The following is a 15,047-nucleotide window of genomic DNA, read 5'->3' on the forward strand; positions in this document are numbered from 1 at the left end:
ACCCCAGGGAGCATGTGTGAGAGAGAGAGAGAGAGAGAGAGAGAGAGAGAGAGAGGAGAGAGAGAAGAAAGGAGAAGAGGAGGAGCAGGAGGAAGAAGAAGAAGGAAGAGGAAGGGAGAAAGAGGGGAGGAATAGGGAGGAGGGAGGTGGGGGGATGAAACAGGAAGAGGGGAGAAGAGAGGGGAAGGAAGAAAGGAGAAGAGAGGAGGGGTGAGGAGATAGAGAGGAAAACTCAAAACCCACATTCACAGAAAGAAGATACAGTGTTGCCATCAAAAAACAGCCCATGGAAGCTATGGGAAGCCTCCAACAATCTTGTCAGCCACTTTGAATTGTTGCTTTCTTTTCAAATTACCACTGGCCTCTGATTATAGGCTTGTGTGGACTGCAGTTCTTATGAGGGTAGGATCCTGTCCCCTCCACCTAGGCAGAATGGAATCAGGGAATGTTAAGCTGGAGGGAGGTGATCAGACAACGAAAGATAAGGCAGCCTCCTGGACCCGCAGAGTATACCACCACCACCATCACCATCACCACCACCCACCACTACCACCACAAAAAAATAATGCCAAGCAAAGGAATTGCCAAGATAAATCACTTTTATCTCTATAGGAAAGGGAGGATCTAGAAAAAAAATATAAATTACATTAGTAACACGACATAAGAAAAAAAACAGGGGAAAAAAACAAGTATGTATGATGCTATTCTAACCTGTTTATAAAAAGGCCCTGCATCAGAAATTCACAATCCTACCCACTTCTAAAAATATATTTAGACATGTACAGAAGCGGTGGGCTTGTTTTTAAATTGTTTGCTTTTTTGTAAAAATATATTAAAGGTGAATAGAAATCCTCTCTCCCTGCCCCCTATCCTACCCCCAGCTCTGTGCTGGGTATTGGATACCAGAGGTAACTCTCTCACTGTGTTCTAAACCTTGGTTACTGCAACTCCCAACCCCTCCCCAACTCACTTCACTTAGAACCTGAAACATTTTTTAAAAAAGCACAACTAGCCTCTTTGGAAAAGCATAACTCTGAGGGTAAACTTGCTTTTCATTTGAAACACAAAACAACAAACAGGAAGCTCTGAGAGCCCAACTAAACTAAACAGAAACCCGGTCAAATGGAGGTTGGGTTTCGGCTCCACAGAAACTTCTAACAAAGAAACAGAGAGGAAAGAGGCCTGGAACTTGGGGGATTTGCTAGCAATTAGCTGCCTTTGAAAGATCAAGGGGGGCTTGTTAATGGGCAGAAAGGCTGGGGTCCGGGTCTTGGTTACAGCAGTCAGGGCCTAGTCACGCAGTAGCCTACAGAGACACAAGCTGCCCCCTTTCCCTCCCCTCAGTACCCTCTGCTGCCTTGAAAACCCCAAGAAAAGCAAAGCTAGGCAGAAACAGAGCGGAGGGGAGTGGGGACTTCACGTGCTAGCGGGGAGGTAGCCAGGCTTTTTGCCTTTGGTGTGACTAGATGTAGGACTGCTTGGCCCCTGGGGTCCCCAAGATAGAAAAAGCAAATGGGGCTAAGGGACCCCTGATTCCAAGGAAGGAGAGTAGATCTGGACTGTGGAGAAAAGACAAACTGGAGACACAAAGACGACAAGGGAAGTTTCACATATTCCCTGTGGCCTGCATGGTAGCTGTTAAGTTCCCCAGAAGCAATGGGCAAACTGGGGTGAGGTTGGAGTGGGATAGAGGGTAAGGATGCACTCTACTTGGGCAGTGCCAAAATGGAGGGAGGGGGACATTCTCCATTCAATCCAGGTTACCACGGAGGCAGGACTGGTGGAGAGAGAGGGAGTTGGGGGAAGGGGAGGGAGAAAGGTGGGACTGTCTGGTCAAGAGAGACACACACAAAGGGAAGAGGGGGAGGGGAGGATCAGACGATCTGTTCCTTTACAGATGGGTGCCTCTTCTCCTAGGCTTGAGCTCCTAAGTGGCCACCTGCACTCTGCTCGAGCGCTAACCTGACATCTGGGCGTACAGAGGCACAGGAGCGAAGATGTGAGTTCTGAGGTCTTCAGATCAAGACACCAGGTGGGGAAAGAAGCAGGAAGACTCCTGATGGATAACCCAGGGCTGAGCAGTCCTGCCACATCCTCCCCGGAAGGTCCAGGCTGTGCTCAGTGGTGCAAGTGAAGGGAACAGGCCGTAGAGCCCAGGTTATCTGCTTCAGTGGCAAGTGATTTCAGGCTTTTAGGAGACAGTTTTTCACCTGCTGGGACCCAGCCCCAGCCACGTGGATAATGTTCTGCAGGACCTCAAAATCCAGGCAAATCCCTGGAGCTCAGCATGGGATGGGGGCTTCACCTCTAGCCAAAAGCAGCTTCCTCCAATGGGCTACAAAGTCATGGTCAAAGGCTTGGGCGTCGGTCCTCTCCCAACCTTGAGAAGTGACAGGAATCTCTCCCCAAAGATGAGTGAAGTCAGCCCATGGCCTTTCTGGAAATGGCCCATAATGGGGCAGTACGGAGACTCTCGGCTCTCCTCTTTATTTTCATGCGGCATTTGGCAAGAGAAGGCAAAGGCCAGACCCTTCCCCCAGGAACGAGTCTTGAATGGGATACATCTACTAGATTGGGGAGAGGAAGGGGAAGAAAGAATGGGCAGAGGTGGGCAGCCTTCTGGAGACAGGGCCGGAGTTGTGGAAAGTGCTGAGCACTGGGCCTTCCACTTCATGACCCAGGAAATACCGAAGGGCCCAGGGTCTCCTCATGCCTCTCCTCATCCTGCCTTATGGCTCTAGGTAGAGACGAGAGACAAGGCTAATGAAAAGAAAATGGGTTTGAGCAGCAGAAAAGAGGGTTCTAGTCAGCTGGAAACTTCTCCCATTTATCTGTGACTCAGAGGTATGGAGAAGGAAGGCAGGATACTTTAGTGGAAGTGGGGAAGGGAGTTGGAGGTCAGTAAAGGGGACTGTGGGGGAGTCTCTGCCTTTGGTCAGTTCCAAGAAAGCAGGACAATGCGCCTCAGCACCTTGTCCGGGGCAGACAGGATCCAGGAGTGCCCCGAGAGTTGACAACGGAGAAGGCAATGGGGGTGAAGGGGTGAGGGGCAGAAGACAAGGGAGTTCACAGAAGTAGTTTGCCATTTCTGTGGATTTTCAGGATACGGCCGAGTCTCTGCTTTGCTGTGGCCAGGCCCTTTTTGGGACGCTTTCCTGTAGGGGAAGGGAGAGGTAAGCACAGGCTATGGCAAGGGCTCCAGCAGCAACTCCAACATCAACTGTTCTAAGGCCACCCCGTCCCCTTTTCCTCTGCCCACTGAGTTTCCACATCCTTACACCTGGCCTCAGGCCCATCCTGGGCAAGAAGCCCTCCTTAACTACTTCCATTCACGACCACATGCCTTGGCTCTTCTTCCTATGACCTCTTGCAGCAGCTATGGACTCCCTGGTTAGTCTGGTTCCTTTCCCCCACTGATTTCTCTGGTTCCGGTAATTTTCCTTCCCAAGTTCTTCAAGGAGATGATTGTCCCTGCCTGTCCTCAAGTGCCTGACAAATGTCTGGCTAGTGATTATAACTCAGTATCCCTGAAGTTGCCACCCCCAGGGCCTCGTTTCATTAGAAACCTCCATCTTCCTCACCCCAATGCCACACCAACCTCACCCCCGCTGAGCTGTATACTCTGGGGACTGGGCTTTGAGGGCCAAAGTGAGGAAAAGGAAGGCTTGAGTCTTCTTCCCCTCTCCACATCAAATCGCCTCCCATGTCCAACGTTACCTCCATATTCAATCAACTTATCCCCTCTCTATCCATTCCCTCTGCCAGAGCCCCAGCCTCTCTTCACCAGTTTGAATCTCTGCATGTACCTCCTCCTTAGACTTCCTACCTTCAGCTCAGCCTCTACTCTGGCCACCAGAAGCATCTTTCTAAACCCATCTGAGCTTATTTCTGCTTAACACCAGTCAATGTCTCTTCACGGACTATGAAATCAAGTCCAAAGACTTTAGGTTGGCCGCCAGTGTCCCTCCTAGGTATTCTCATCTACCAGAGTTCATAGCGTTTGGAGCCGGTGGCCTTAAGATCCTTCTCAGTTATCATATGGCAGTTGTACCTTGTCCTGCTTGATTGCTCTGGGAGCCAACTGAAGGGCGCCGCTGGGTCAAGAAGACACCGGGGGCCATGGGTGTGGTGCTGCGGTTTGCCTGGGCCATGCCAAAAGCATTGGGACGAGCTGTATACTCGTGGTCAGCAAGACTTCCTGAGAGGGCCTCTTGTTTAGGCTCAGGAGGAGGTAGGGGTGAGGAGGAGATGAGAAGCTGGGGTGTAGTGGCCAAAGTTGGGGCTGGTGCTGTCACGCTGAGATTGGACTCTTGCGGGCGAGGCTGCTCTACCTCCTTCAACAGAGGCTTCTTCTTGATATATTTCTTCTTTTGGGCCTTCTGCAGCTCCTGAAACATAAGCCAAGTAGAAGTGGAGAATTCAGGAGTGGAGAAAAGAGAGTTTCCCAGAAAGGAAACTAGATAATGGTTGATGTGCAACCCACCCCCACCCAAGTCTAGCCTGGATATATGTACACACAAACATATAGGACTTCCAGTACCTGAGGCCATCTCTTTGGTACAATCCATCCTTAAGTCATCACTGTCACTAATCAGTACAGCGGCAACAGGAAGGTAAATGAGTTCAGAGACTTGAGTTTTGGTACTAACACTGTCAGTTTTACGAAGTGGATCGTGGACATTTCTAATAATAATAGCTAAATTTATGCCAGCAGCTGAGGTACTTTATATACTTCACCTCGTTTACTCTTCAGAGCAGCCCTGAGAAGGAACATCCCTCAGTTTACAGATGAGAAAACTGAGGTGCAGTGCTATTAAGTATCCTGAGCTCAAAGCCTCACAGCTGAAGAGCTGTTGGGTCCAGGATTCAACCAGGTTTATCTAAACATCCACTTGCACACTTCTCAAAATGGGACATCTGAGAGTAAAAGAATAGTAGTAGGTTTGGGATGAGATAAACTTGGGTTCAAATCTAGGCTTGTACTCCCTACGTTGGATGACCTTGGTCAAGTTACTAACCTTTCTGAATCTCAATCGTCTCATCTGTAAAATAGGCAAAATAATATCTGTTTTTCAGGATTGTTGGAAAGATTAAATAATGACATAAAAACATGTAGTACATAGTAGGTACTCAATAAGTGATAAACTATTATTCTATCTTCATCTCTTACGATGGTATATCTTCCTCTTGCTGGTCTTTTTCTTTTAATAGAGGACTTGACAATCCTCCAGGTCACTGGTCTTAAAACCTCCATCTGGGATGGAGAGAATAAGGAGTTGTGCAACATCTCTCAATATCTTGGATTTCGTCCATCCATTGCTCTGTGGATTTACTATCCACTGGTTAGTGGGTACCTGTACAGTGGACATCTGGAGCCCTGAGAACCTGGAAAGGTTGAGATGCTGAGAGCATGTGAATGACTTCACCTTCTGAAATGCTACACAGCCACACAGACCAACTCAGTGATTATGTTCCTTTGCCTTCTCTTGGCAACACAGGCCTGCTCCTGCCTTCAGAAGATCTGACAGGCTGTGGCTACCATAGGAACTTCTGGTGGACAAGAATAATAATATTAGTAATACATGCCAGGTACTGTTCTGTAATTTAACTCATTTAATATTCTTAAGATGTATTAGAAGAATTATAATCCCAACGAGAGGTTGAGTCATTTTTCCAAGATTATAAGACCAGTAAGTGTCAAATCTGGGACTCAGACTCAAGCCATTTGGCTTCAGAATCTCTTTTTTTCAGCCACACTGTTATTCCACTCAGAGTAGAAACTGCATTTCTGTTCCCATTTCTCTCATCTGAATCCAGAAATTATCTGTTCACATCTAGATCATGTAGCTTAAATTTTTCTACCTTTGTTACCTATTTACTTCTCATATAATTCACCCAGATTCCCCCACGGAAGGCTAGACTGCCTTATGACAAGGCTCTTTGACTTTGGCAATTCCTTTGTTCAAAAAGCCTAGTAGGTTTGCACCCATGTTCAAACTCCCTGGCCTGACATTCATGGTCTTCCTCAGTCTGGCCACATATACCTAGCCAACTCATAACAATGATGATGAAAAGCTAACATGTCTATAATATATATACTCAGTGGCAGGTGCTGTTTTCAGAGCTTTTACATATATTATCTCATCTAAGCCTCAAAGTCTACAGAGAAACTGAGGCACAGAGAAATTAAGTAATTTGCTCAGTGGTAGAGCGAGGATTCAAGCTCTGGCAGGCTGGCTCCAGAATCCATTTTTTAACGTCTATGTATCCTGCCCTACTCCTCAACATGAAGCCTCCAATCCAGAAAGATCTGCTCATTCATTCATTCATTCATTCACTCACCCACCACTGACTAAACACATGCTTAGTATACTGGGGATACCAAATTAAATTAGATATATCCCCACTTTTGAGGCACTTACAGTTTAATAAGGGCCACAGAAGTACAGTTACAAGTACCATGAGAGAATGCTATGGAAGCACAGGATACTGAAATATGTTGGTGGTAGATGGCGTGAATGGGTGTTAAGTAAGGCATCTGAGAAGAGGGCATGATTCTCAATGGGCAGAGGGAACAGCTTGTGCAAAGGCACAGAAGCATGAGATAATCTGCTACACTCAGTGAACTACAAGTACCATAGTAAAATAGTATGGCTGGTGTAAAGGGCATGCATGAGGGGACTAGCAGGAGGTCAGGGAGGAGAGGTGACCAGAGACCCAATCAAGAAGGACGGTGCATGCTGTTATCAAGGAGTTCTCTTCTCCTGGAATGCCTCCCTGTCCCCACCAAAAGCTTCATCTGCAAAACCCCTGCTCAATTTCAAAACCTTTTCTTTGAGGTAATTCTTGATCAACTCAAACAGAAGCAAGCTCCTTAGAAGGCACTAAGAGTAGTTTTCACACCTTTAATTAATTTATCTGTTTATTTAAAGCAGTATAAACTCATTTTTTTTTTCAAATTACATTTTACATGGTGTTATAGGATACAGATAACAGAGACGTTCAGGTCAAAGAGGGGCCGCCTGGCCTGCTTGGTCTCTGTTGGCTCACAACAGTAGCATCCGAGACAATTCTCAGTAATTCTCGAGCACCATAGAACATATTAAAAACACCATTCTATTAAATTTTTTTAAAAATAGGATATAATTGTTGAATTACATAAACATTTAACTATTTTATTTTATTTAAATAATAAGTAACATGAGTTAGAGGATATGAGTTTGAATCTTGTCTCCTTCATTTACTGGCTTTATTTTCCTGGACTAGTCACTTAAAGAGAGCCTCATTTTCTTCACCTGTAAAATGATGAAAATATCACCTATTGCAGGAATGTTGGGCAGATCACATGAGACATTGTACATGGAAGCACCTAACATAAAACAGATGCTTAATAAATGTTCTAAGCTATACAATGTAGCATGAGAAGATAGGGAGATGTTGACAAGGAGAGAACCAGAAGATTCCCCTCCAACTGCTCAGAGAGTTGCTGAGCCCATTATACACATTTATGAACTCTGCAAACTCTAACATGGTAAAATGTCAACTTGATTCTAGTGAAGTGACCCTTTAGGATAAAAATTAGGGGGTGAAGTTTTTTGGGAAGCAGGGGGTGAATATCAAGGCAACAGTGTTTGGTATAGAGGACAAGAAAAGCCTCTCTTAAAAAGTAAATTTCAATACTGGTGAGTAGTTGAGTATACTCAATTGAGTCACCTCCTTGGGGCTTTAGCTGAAGGTAAATGCTGTTACCGAAGGACAGACCTGGTCCCTCCCATCTGAGAGGATTTTACACATCCAGAAAAGCAAGGGTTGTTCTCTGGCACTCTATTTTCTTTCACCCTAAATCATGTCAACTCTGTGACTTGTGGAAGTAGCTTGTCATTGAGTTGGGATCTGAAGGATATAGGAAGAACTAGGATACTATCATGGATAAAGATAAAAGGTTATCCACTCCCCAATGAAACAATGGGATCCTAACAACCCAAAAGTCTGAACTTTGAGGCTCTAAGTCAAACTAGGATCAGTAGCAGGGCCATTCTCTGGGTGTTAGCACCTACCTGTTGGGCCAGCTTTGCAGCTGCTGCGGCCAAACCTGTCTCAATGGAAGCAACCCGGGTCCCCTCGCGCACAGGACGGTCTTGCTTCGGTAGGGTTGGGGTCACACGGGCTGCAGAGGAAGTAGGATAAAGAATGCCAACCATATTTCCCACCTCTGAGCCTCCCAAAGATGACCTCATTGGTTTTCCTGCTTCCTATCAGGTAAGAAGCTAATTCGCAAATACCTAACGTGCTTTAAGCACATACTTATAAAAGGATAAAAGTTAACTTCCCTGAATTGGCATTTAAGGTAGTCCATGTTTTGCTCCTGGCCTATCTTCCTCACCAACCTTATTTCCACATCCATATTCTCAGCTTCTCCAGACAAAATGGCTTCCTTATTATACCTTCAGAATATGTACAGCTCATCCTCTCTCCCTTCATCCTCACCATCCACACTATCTGGAGTATCCTCTTCTCTTTTGTCCACCTCTTCAAAACCTGCCCATCCTTCAAAGGTAAGCTGAAATCAACCTTCTATGCAAACCTCTAGGACTTCTCTGGCTCACGCTGACCTCTCCCTCCCCTGAACTTATAATATATACAAGTCACTTAATACATAGCACATATTATCTTGCTTCATTCTCTAATGTTGATGTGTGTTGTTTTATCTACCAATCTGGCTATGAGCTCTTGAAGATCATCTTCTTGTATAATCCTTTTATAATGCCTTAACAATCTTGCATCAAAAAATAGTTACTCATCCCACTTTTACATAGGAAGTGAATTTCAGTATAACCAAACAGCCCTAGATGAAAGCTTTTCTTTACAGAAGAATGCCAGCTAATAAATGTAGAAGGAATGACAGGATTAGAAAATCATAGGTTTGCAAGCCCTAATGAAAAAACTGATTCTAGGGCACTAGATAGTCACATAGTATCGAAGTACTGCCTCACTGATTACTTGCTAGTCAAGAAGAAGAAACCAACTTGACAAGGGTGAGATGAGGAAATCCCCCCTTAACTAAGTATTAACCTACTGTCACTAATAGTGAGACAACTTCATATATCTCCTGATGCAATGCGACAGGAAATTCACAGCATTATTTGGGAAGTAGTTTTGTCAAAGATCTAAAATCAAGTAAGCAGTTCTTATTACTTCCAGTTTTTAGAAAACACAGAGATAAAAGAACAAGTTAAATGACACCATGAGAAAACAGATATTCCAAGATAACTGGCCTGGTTTCATTAAAAAAACAATGTCACGTGGAAGAAAACAAATCTAGAAGGTGGAATGTGCTACAGGACAATCATACCAGTTTTTTTACAACAAATCAAAAGCATAAAACAAAACGGTGGGAATGCTCTAGATTAAGAGTGACTTAAAAAGCATGACAGACAAATGCCGCATGGACACTCTTTGGATCCTGATTTAAACAAATCCACTGTAAAATTATTTTTAGTTAGACAACTGAGGAAATTTAATTATGGACTTAGTACTAGATAACATCAAGATTATTATTAAATTATTATTTTGTTAAGTTTGATAACAGGACTGTGGTTATGTGAGAAAATGTCCATATTTTTTAGAGATGCATACAAGTATGTAGAAGATGGGAATGACACAGTATCTGGGATTTGCTGTAAAGCATAGACAATTTTTTAAAAAAGAAGTTACTGATGAAACAAATATGGCAAAATCTTGATAACTGTTGAATCTCAGTGATGGGTGTACGATAATTCATTGCACTATTCTATTTTTAATTAAAGAAAAAAAGCAATGTTACAAAAAAAAAAAAGAGGTGGTGGTGGTACTGACCTAGATTTAAAGATTCCTTGGTCGGTTAGCTATTATTATTACAAAGGAGACTTTCCGTATAAACGTGCGGATTCTAGAACAGGCAGTTCAGGAGGTTGAAGTCTTTTCTTTAACAGTGATTTTTTTTTGTTTATAAAATGATCTAAAGCAAATCTAGCAAAAATGTTAATGCTCAATTTTTGGTTATGAATTCATCAGTATATTTTCTATTGTTCTCTATAGTTTTGTAAGTGCAGTGGTTTTAAAACAAGACCCAGGTTCTATTAATAGGTGGAACCTATGTTCCCTCCTGCTGAATCTCAGCAGGCTCATTTATAGCCTATAGTATGTGGTGAAAGTGATACTCCAAAACTTCTGAGGCTATGTCAGAAAAGGCAATTTCAGTTTCTACATTGCTTGTTGGAGCACTAACACTTAGAGCCCTGAGCAACTATGTAAGAAGTATGATTGCCTTGAGGTCACCAGGCAGTGAGGAAGCTAGACACATGGAGAGGCTACATGGTGGCACTCTGCTTGGCACTTCTAGTATCTGAGTCCTCCCAGCTCAGGCACCAGATATGTGAGTTAACAAGACTTCAGATGATTAAAACTTCTGGCCATTAAGTGACCCCCAGCCTTCAAATATTCCCAGCTGAAACCTTAGACAAAATAGAGTAGAGATAAGTTGCTCTCACTGTGCCTTTTCCAAATTCCTGACCTATACATTATATGGGCAAGTTGATGTTTCAAGTTGAAAACAACCTTTTTGTTTGAACCTGATTTTGGGGAAAAGAGACTATAAAAGAAATTGTGGGAGTGACGTCAGAAGCATTGTGGCATGAGGGATCTCCCCTGATCTCTTCCCTTCAAATTACAACAAGCTGAATACCTACAATCCAACAAATAACACCCGACCCACACACAAGCATGTCTGAGAGATCTGCGCATCAAGGAATCTAAGGGTGGGCCAATCGCGTGAGACAGGGTGGTGGAAAGGGAGAGAGGATCAAAGACAGACAGGCAAAAGGCAGCTGGAGCTCCATGCAGGTTGAGGGGGAGGGAGGAATTATGAGGCTTTTTTTTTTTTTCTTGAAGCTCTAAACAGTCCTGCCTGAGTAGTCAGCATATTCCATGCAACAGAGCCAAGAACAGGGCAGAAACCTAGTGCGGAGGGGCACCAGCTTTGTCTTAGCAACTGCCATTGATTGCTAGGCAGAAAGCTGAGTCATGGAATCTGGCCCCCTCCCTTTACCATCCCAGTTGCGCCCTCCCCACCACCATACCCTCCCAGAGCCCCAGGGGAATTTGCAGCAACCAGAACTGAAATACACACTGCAGTCTCACGGTGACAGAGGCAGAGCTATAGCTGGGCAGCTGAAGCTGAAGGCCAGTATTACATGTGAAAACAGCCATGTGGCCACGTCTGGCCTCCCCAATTCACTACACCCCCACCCAGTCAGGCTGATTCGGAAGGAAGCAAAACAGCACTGCATCTGACTGTTGGCACAGTACAGGGACTTTAGGGCCTTTTCAGAGGCTCGGACACCCATTGCCCTTCACATTCAACCACAGGGATGGAGCCCTGAAACTAAGGCAACCTGATCATAGAGGAGATACACACCTCTCCAGAGAATAAAGGGCATTTTCAACCTCAAAGCAGACATCCAGGAGGCTTGGGCAGTTCTGGAGGATTGGGCACCACTTACTGGAAATCAAGAGAAAAACTTCTTCTTACCAACCTGCTAAAGAGAGATCACTATATAATAAATTTTCTTTTTAAAGCAGAGTACATTCCCATTAATGCCTAGGCAGAAAAATAGTCCATGAAATATCACTAACAACCAAGGTGACAAGGTAGCTCAGAAAGAAAATGAAAAACCTCCAGAAAATAAACTTAAAGATATAGAAATATGCAATTTCAATGACAGAGAATTCAAGATTGCAGTTCTGAAAAACTCAACAAGATGCAAGAAAATTCTCATTAACAGTTCAAAGAACTTAGAAAAAAAATCAACAAACAACAGGAATACTGTACCAAAGCGATTTAAACTCTAAAAAAGAACCAAATAGAACTTCTGCAGATGAAGAACTTATTAAAAGAGATGAAGAATAAAATAGCAAGCTTAGGAAATATTGCTGACCAGATGGAGGAAAGAATTAGTGATATTGAAGATAGAAATTTAGAAATGACACAGATGGAAGAAGAGAGAGAATTGAGAGTGAAAAAAATGAAAGAACTTTTACAAGAACTATCTGACACCATCAGGAAATACAACATAAGAATAATGGATATACCAGAAGGAGAAGATAGGGAGAAGGGAACAGAGAGCCTATTCAAACAAATAGTCAAAAAGAACTTTCCAAACTGGTGGAAAGAACTGGATTCTCAAATCCAAGAAACAAACAGAACACCTAATTATCTTAATTCAAAAAGACCTTCTCCAAGGCACATTATATTAAAACTGTCAAAAATTAATGACTAAGAAAGGATTCTCAAGGTAGCAAGGGAAAAGATGATAACCTATAAAGGAAAACCCATTAGATTACCATCAAATTTTTCAGCAGAAATGCTACAAGCTAGGAGGGAGTGGAATCAAATATTTAAACTATAAAAAGAGAGAAATTACAAGACAAAATAATATATCCAGCAAAGTTCTCCTATCTATATAAAGGAGAAATAAAGACCTTTTCAAACATACAGATGCTGAGGGAATTTTCCACCACAAGGCCTACATTACAAGAACTACTAAGAGGATCATTCTACTTGAAATAAAAGGACAAAAAATATGTAACTATGAAAAAGATGACTAACAGGGAGACAGAAACAGGAAAGTGCAAACCCTTATTAAGAACAAGATATCATCATAAGCTTATATATTACATAATAGTTAAAGGTAAAAAAAAAAAACACTTTAAAAAGAGAAGACAACAGATACTGCGACCTAGAAATGAACATACAGCATAAATAGGGATAATTTGATTAAAAAAAAATGGAACAGGGAGGGAGTAAAGATCTGAATTAGCAAAGAGGAATGGAGATAAGGCGCATGTAGAAGAAAAAGGACTACTGTGTGTGTGTGTGTGTATACATTTACATATGTATATGTATGTGTGTGTGTATATACACACACACACACGCACACACACACACTATCCTTTACATAAAATTAATGGTAACCATACACAAAAAATCCAGAACCGAGACACATAACATAAAATAGGAGGGAACAGAGGAAAAAACCACAAAATACCACCCTCCCCCCAAAAAAATGACAGAAGAAACAAAAGGACAGAAAAACAATGGAGATACCAAGCTACTAGAAAAAAGATAAAATGGCTATAGGAAAACCTCAGATATCAATAATCACCCTAAATGTAAATGGACTGAACTCACCAATCAAAAGGCACAGAGTAGCAGATTGGGTTAAAAAATAAAAACCCAACCATATTCTGCCTTCAAAAGACACATCTCACTAACAGGGACAAAAAGAGACTCAAAGTGAAAGGGTGGAAAACAATACTCCAAGCAAATGGCATCCAGAGAAAAGTGGGTGTAGCCATACTTATATCTGACAAAACAGACTTCAAGATAAAAAAACATAACAAGAGACAAAGAAGGACTTTCACAATGATAAAGCAGACCATACATCAAAAAGACATAACACTTATCGTGTCCTTATAAGAGACAGAAGGGAAAAATACAGATACACATGAAGAGAAGGCAATGTGAAGATGGAGTAGAGAGAGATATGAAGATGCTGGCCTTGAAGACCGAAGTAATGTGCCCGCACAAACTGAGTGTGGTGGCCACCAGAAGCTGGAAGAGGAAAGAAATGGATTCTTCCCTAGAGCCTCCAGGGGAAGCATGGCCCTGCTGACACTTTGATATCAGTGTAGTGATACTGATTTGGTTTTCTGGCTTCCAGAACTGTGGGAGAATATTTAGGATAGAATAGTAAGAATACTTAGATACAACAGCTTTTTAGAGGTTAAAATCTAATGTTAAGCTACCAATTCATATTGATCTGAAATGAAGGGAACTAAAATTTTGCTATGCTGAAACTGCTTTGGGAGATATAGATTTTCAGGTGTTTATTAAAAAAAAGATTCAGAAAAAACCTTTGACCCTCATCCCTTTCTTGTGCAAGAGAATCAGAGACAGAAACCTGCTTCAGGAAGGAATCTTAGAATGCTACCTTGGCCTAAATTGAATTAAGTATAGCAAACAAGAGGACATAAGGCTGGTGCCTATTAGCAAGAAACACCCTGTGACCCATTGTTTGAGTTACCACACAAGAATGTTCCTGCCATGTATGTTGTACTCTTCTTCAACTACCTGTAAATTGCTCACTCTCACTTCTGAAATCTAACACTCCTTCCACGCTTTTCTCCAATGTCTTATATACCCAATATTGTTGCCTCACTGTCACTGGAATTTTCATGCTTATATGAATGCCCTGAGAACATATATTAAAATTCTGATTTTCTTCTGTTAAAAAAAAAAAAAAGACATAACACTTATCAACATATATGCTCCCAACTAGGGAGCACCAAAATATATAAAGCAACTAGTAACAAAACTAAAGGAGAAACTGACAAAAACACAATTATAGTAAGGGACCTAAACACCCCACTGACAGGTATGGATAGATCATCCAAACAAAATCAAAAGGAAATATCAACTTGAATGACACATTAGACTAATTGGACATAATCGACATTTACAGAGCCCTTCGTCCCAAAACATCAGATTATACATTTTTCTCTAATGCCCATGGAACATTCCCAGAGACAGAACATACACTGAGACAAAAAATAAGCCTCAACAAATTTAAGAAGACTGAAATCATTCCAAGAATATTTTCTGCTCATAATGCTTTGAAACTGGAGATCAACTGTAAAAAAGAATGCAAGAAGAACCACAAATATATGGAGATTAAACAATATGCTGCTAAAGAACAACTGGATCACAGAAGAAATAAAAGGAAAGATCAAGACATACATAGAAACAAACAAGAATGAAAGTATAACATATCAAAACTTTTGGGATGCAGCAAAAGCGGTAATAAGAGGAAAGTTCATATCATTACAGGCTCATCCAAAGAAATAAGAAAAATGCCAAATATACAACCTAACACTACATGTTAAAAAAATAGAGAAAGAAGAACAAATGAAGCCTAATGTCAGCAGATGGAAGGAAATAAAAATTAGAG

At 42.2% G+C, this 15,047-nt stretch overlaps 1 protein-coding gene across 7 annotated transcripts in view; it reads right to left on the reverse strand.

Annotated features, from left to right (window-relative positions):
• Positions 1–581: 581 nt before the first annotated feature.
• The window catches only part of PHF8 (PHD finger protein 8), a 96,865-nt gene continuing 82,399 nt past the window's right edge, over positions 582–15,047 (reverse strand). For 6 of the 7 annotated variants that reach the window (XM_039851427.1, XM_039851432.1, XM_039851428.1 and 3 more), the window contains 3 exons: positions 8,058–8,167; positions 4,052–4,388; positions 582–3,155 (listed from right to left, as the gene is read on the reverse strand). In XM_039851427.1, the coding sequence (XP_039707361.1) occupies positions 3,067–3,155; positions 4,052–4,388; positions 8,058–8,167 (536 nt within the window). In that variant the 3' untranslated portion in view covers positions 582–3,066. Of the gene's footprint in view, positions 3,156–4,051; positions 4,389–6,909; positions 7,296–8,057; positions 8,168–15,047 lie in introns of those variants that run through there. The other variant, XM_039851433.1, reaches the window with a different exon arrangement.

Source organism: Pteropus medius, unplaced genomic scaffold, assembly GCF_902729225.1.
Source record: "Pteropus medius unplaced genomic scaffold, Ma_sr-lr_union100, whole genome shotgun sequence".
Lineage (NCBI taxonomy): Eukaryota > Metazoa > Chordata > Mammalia > Chiroptera > Pteropodidae > Pteropus > Pteropus medius.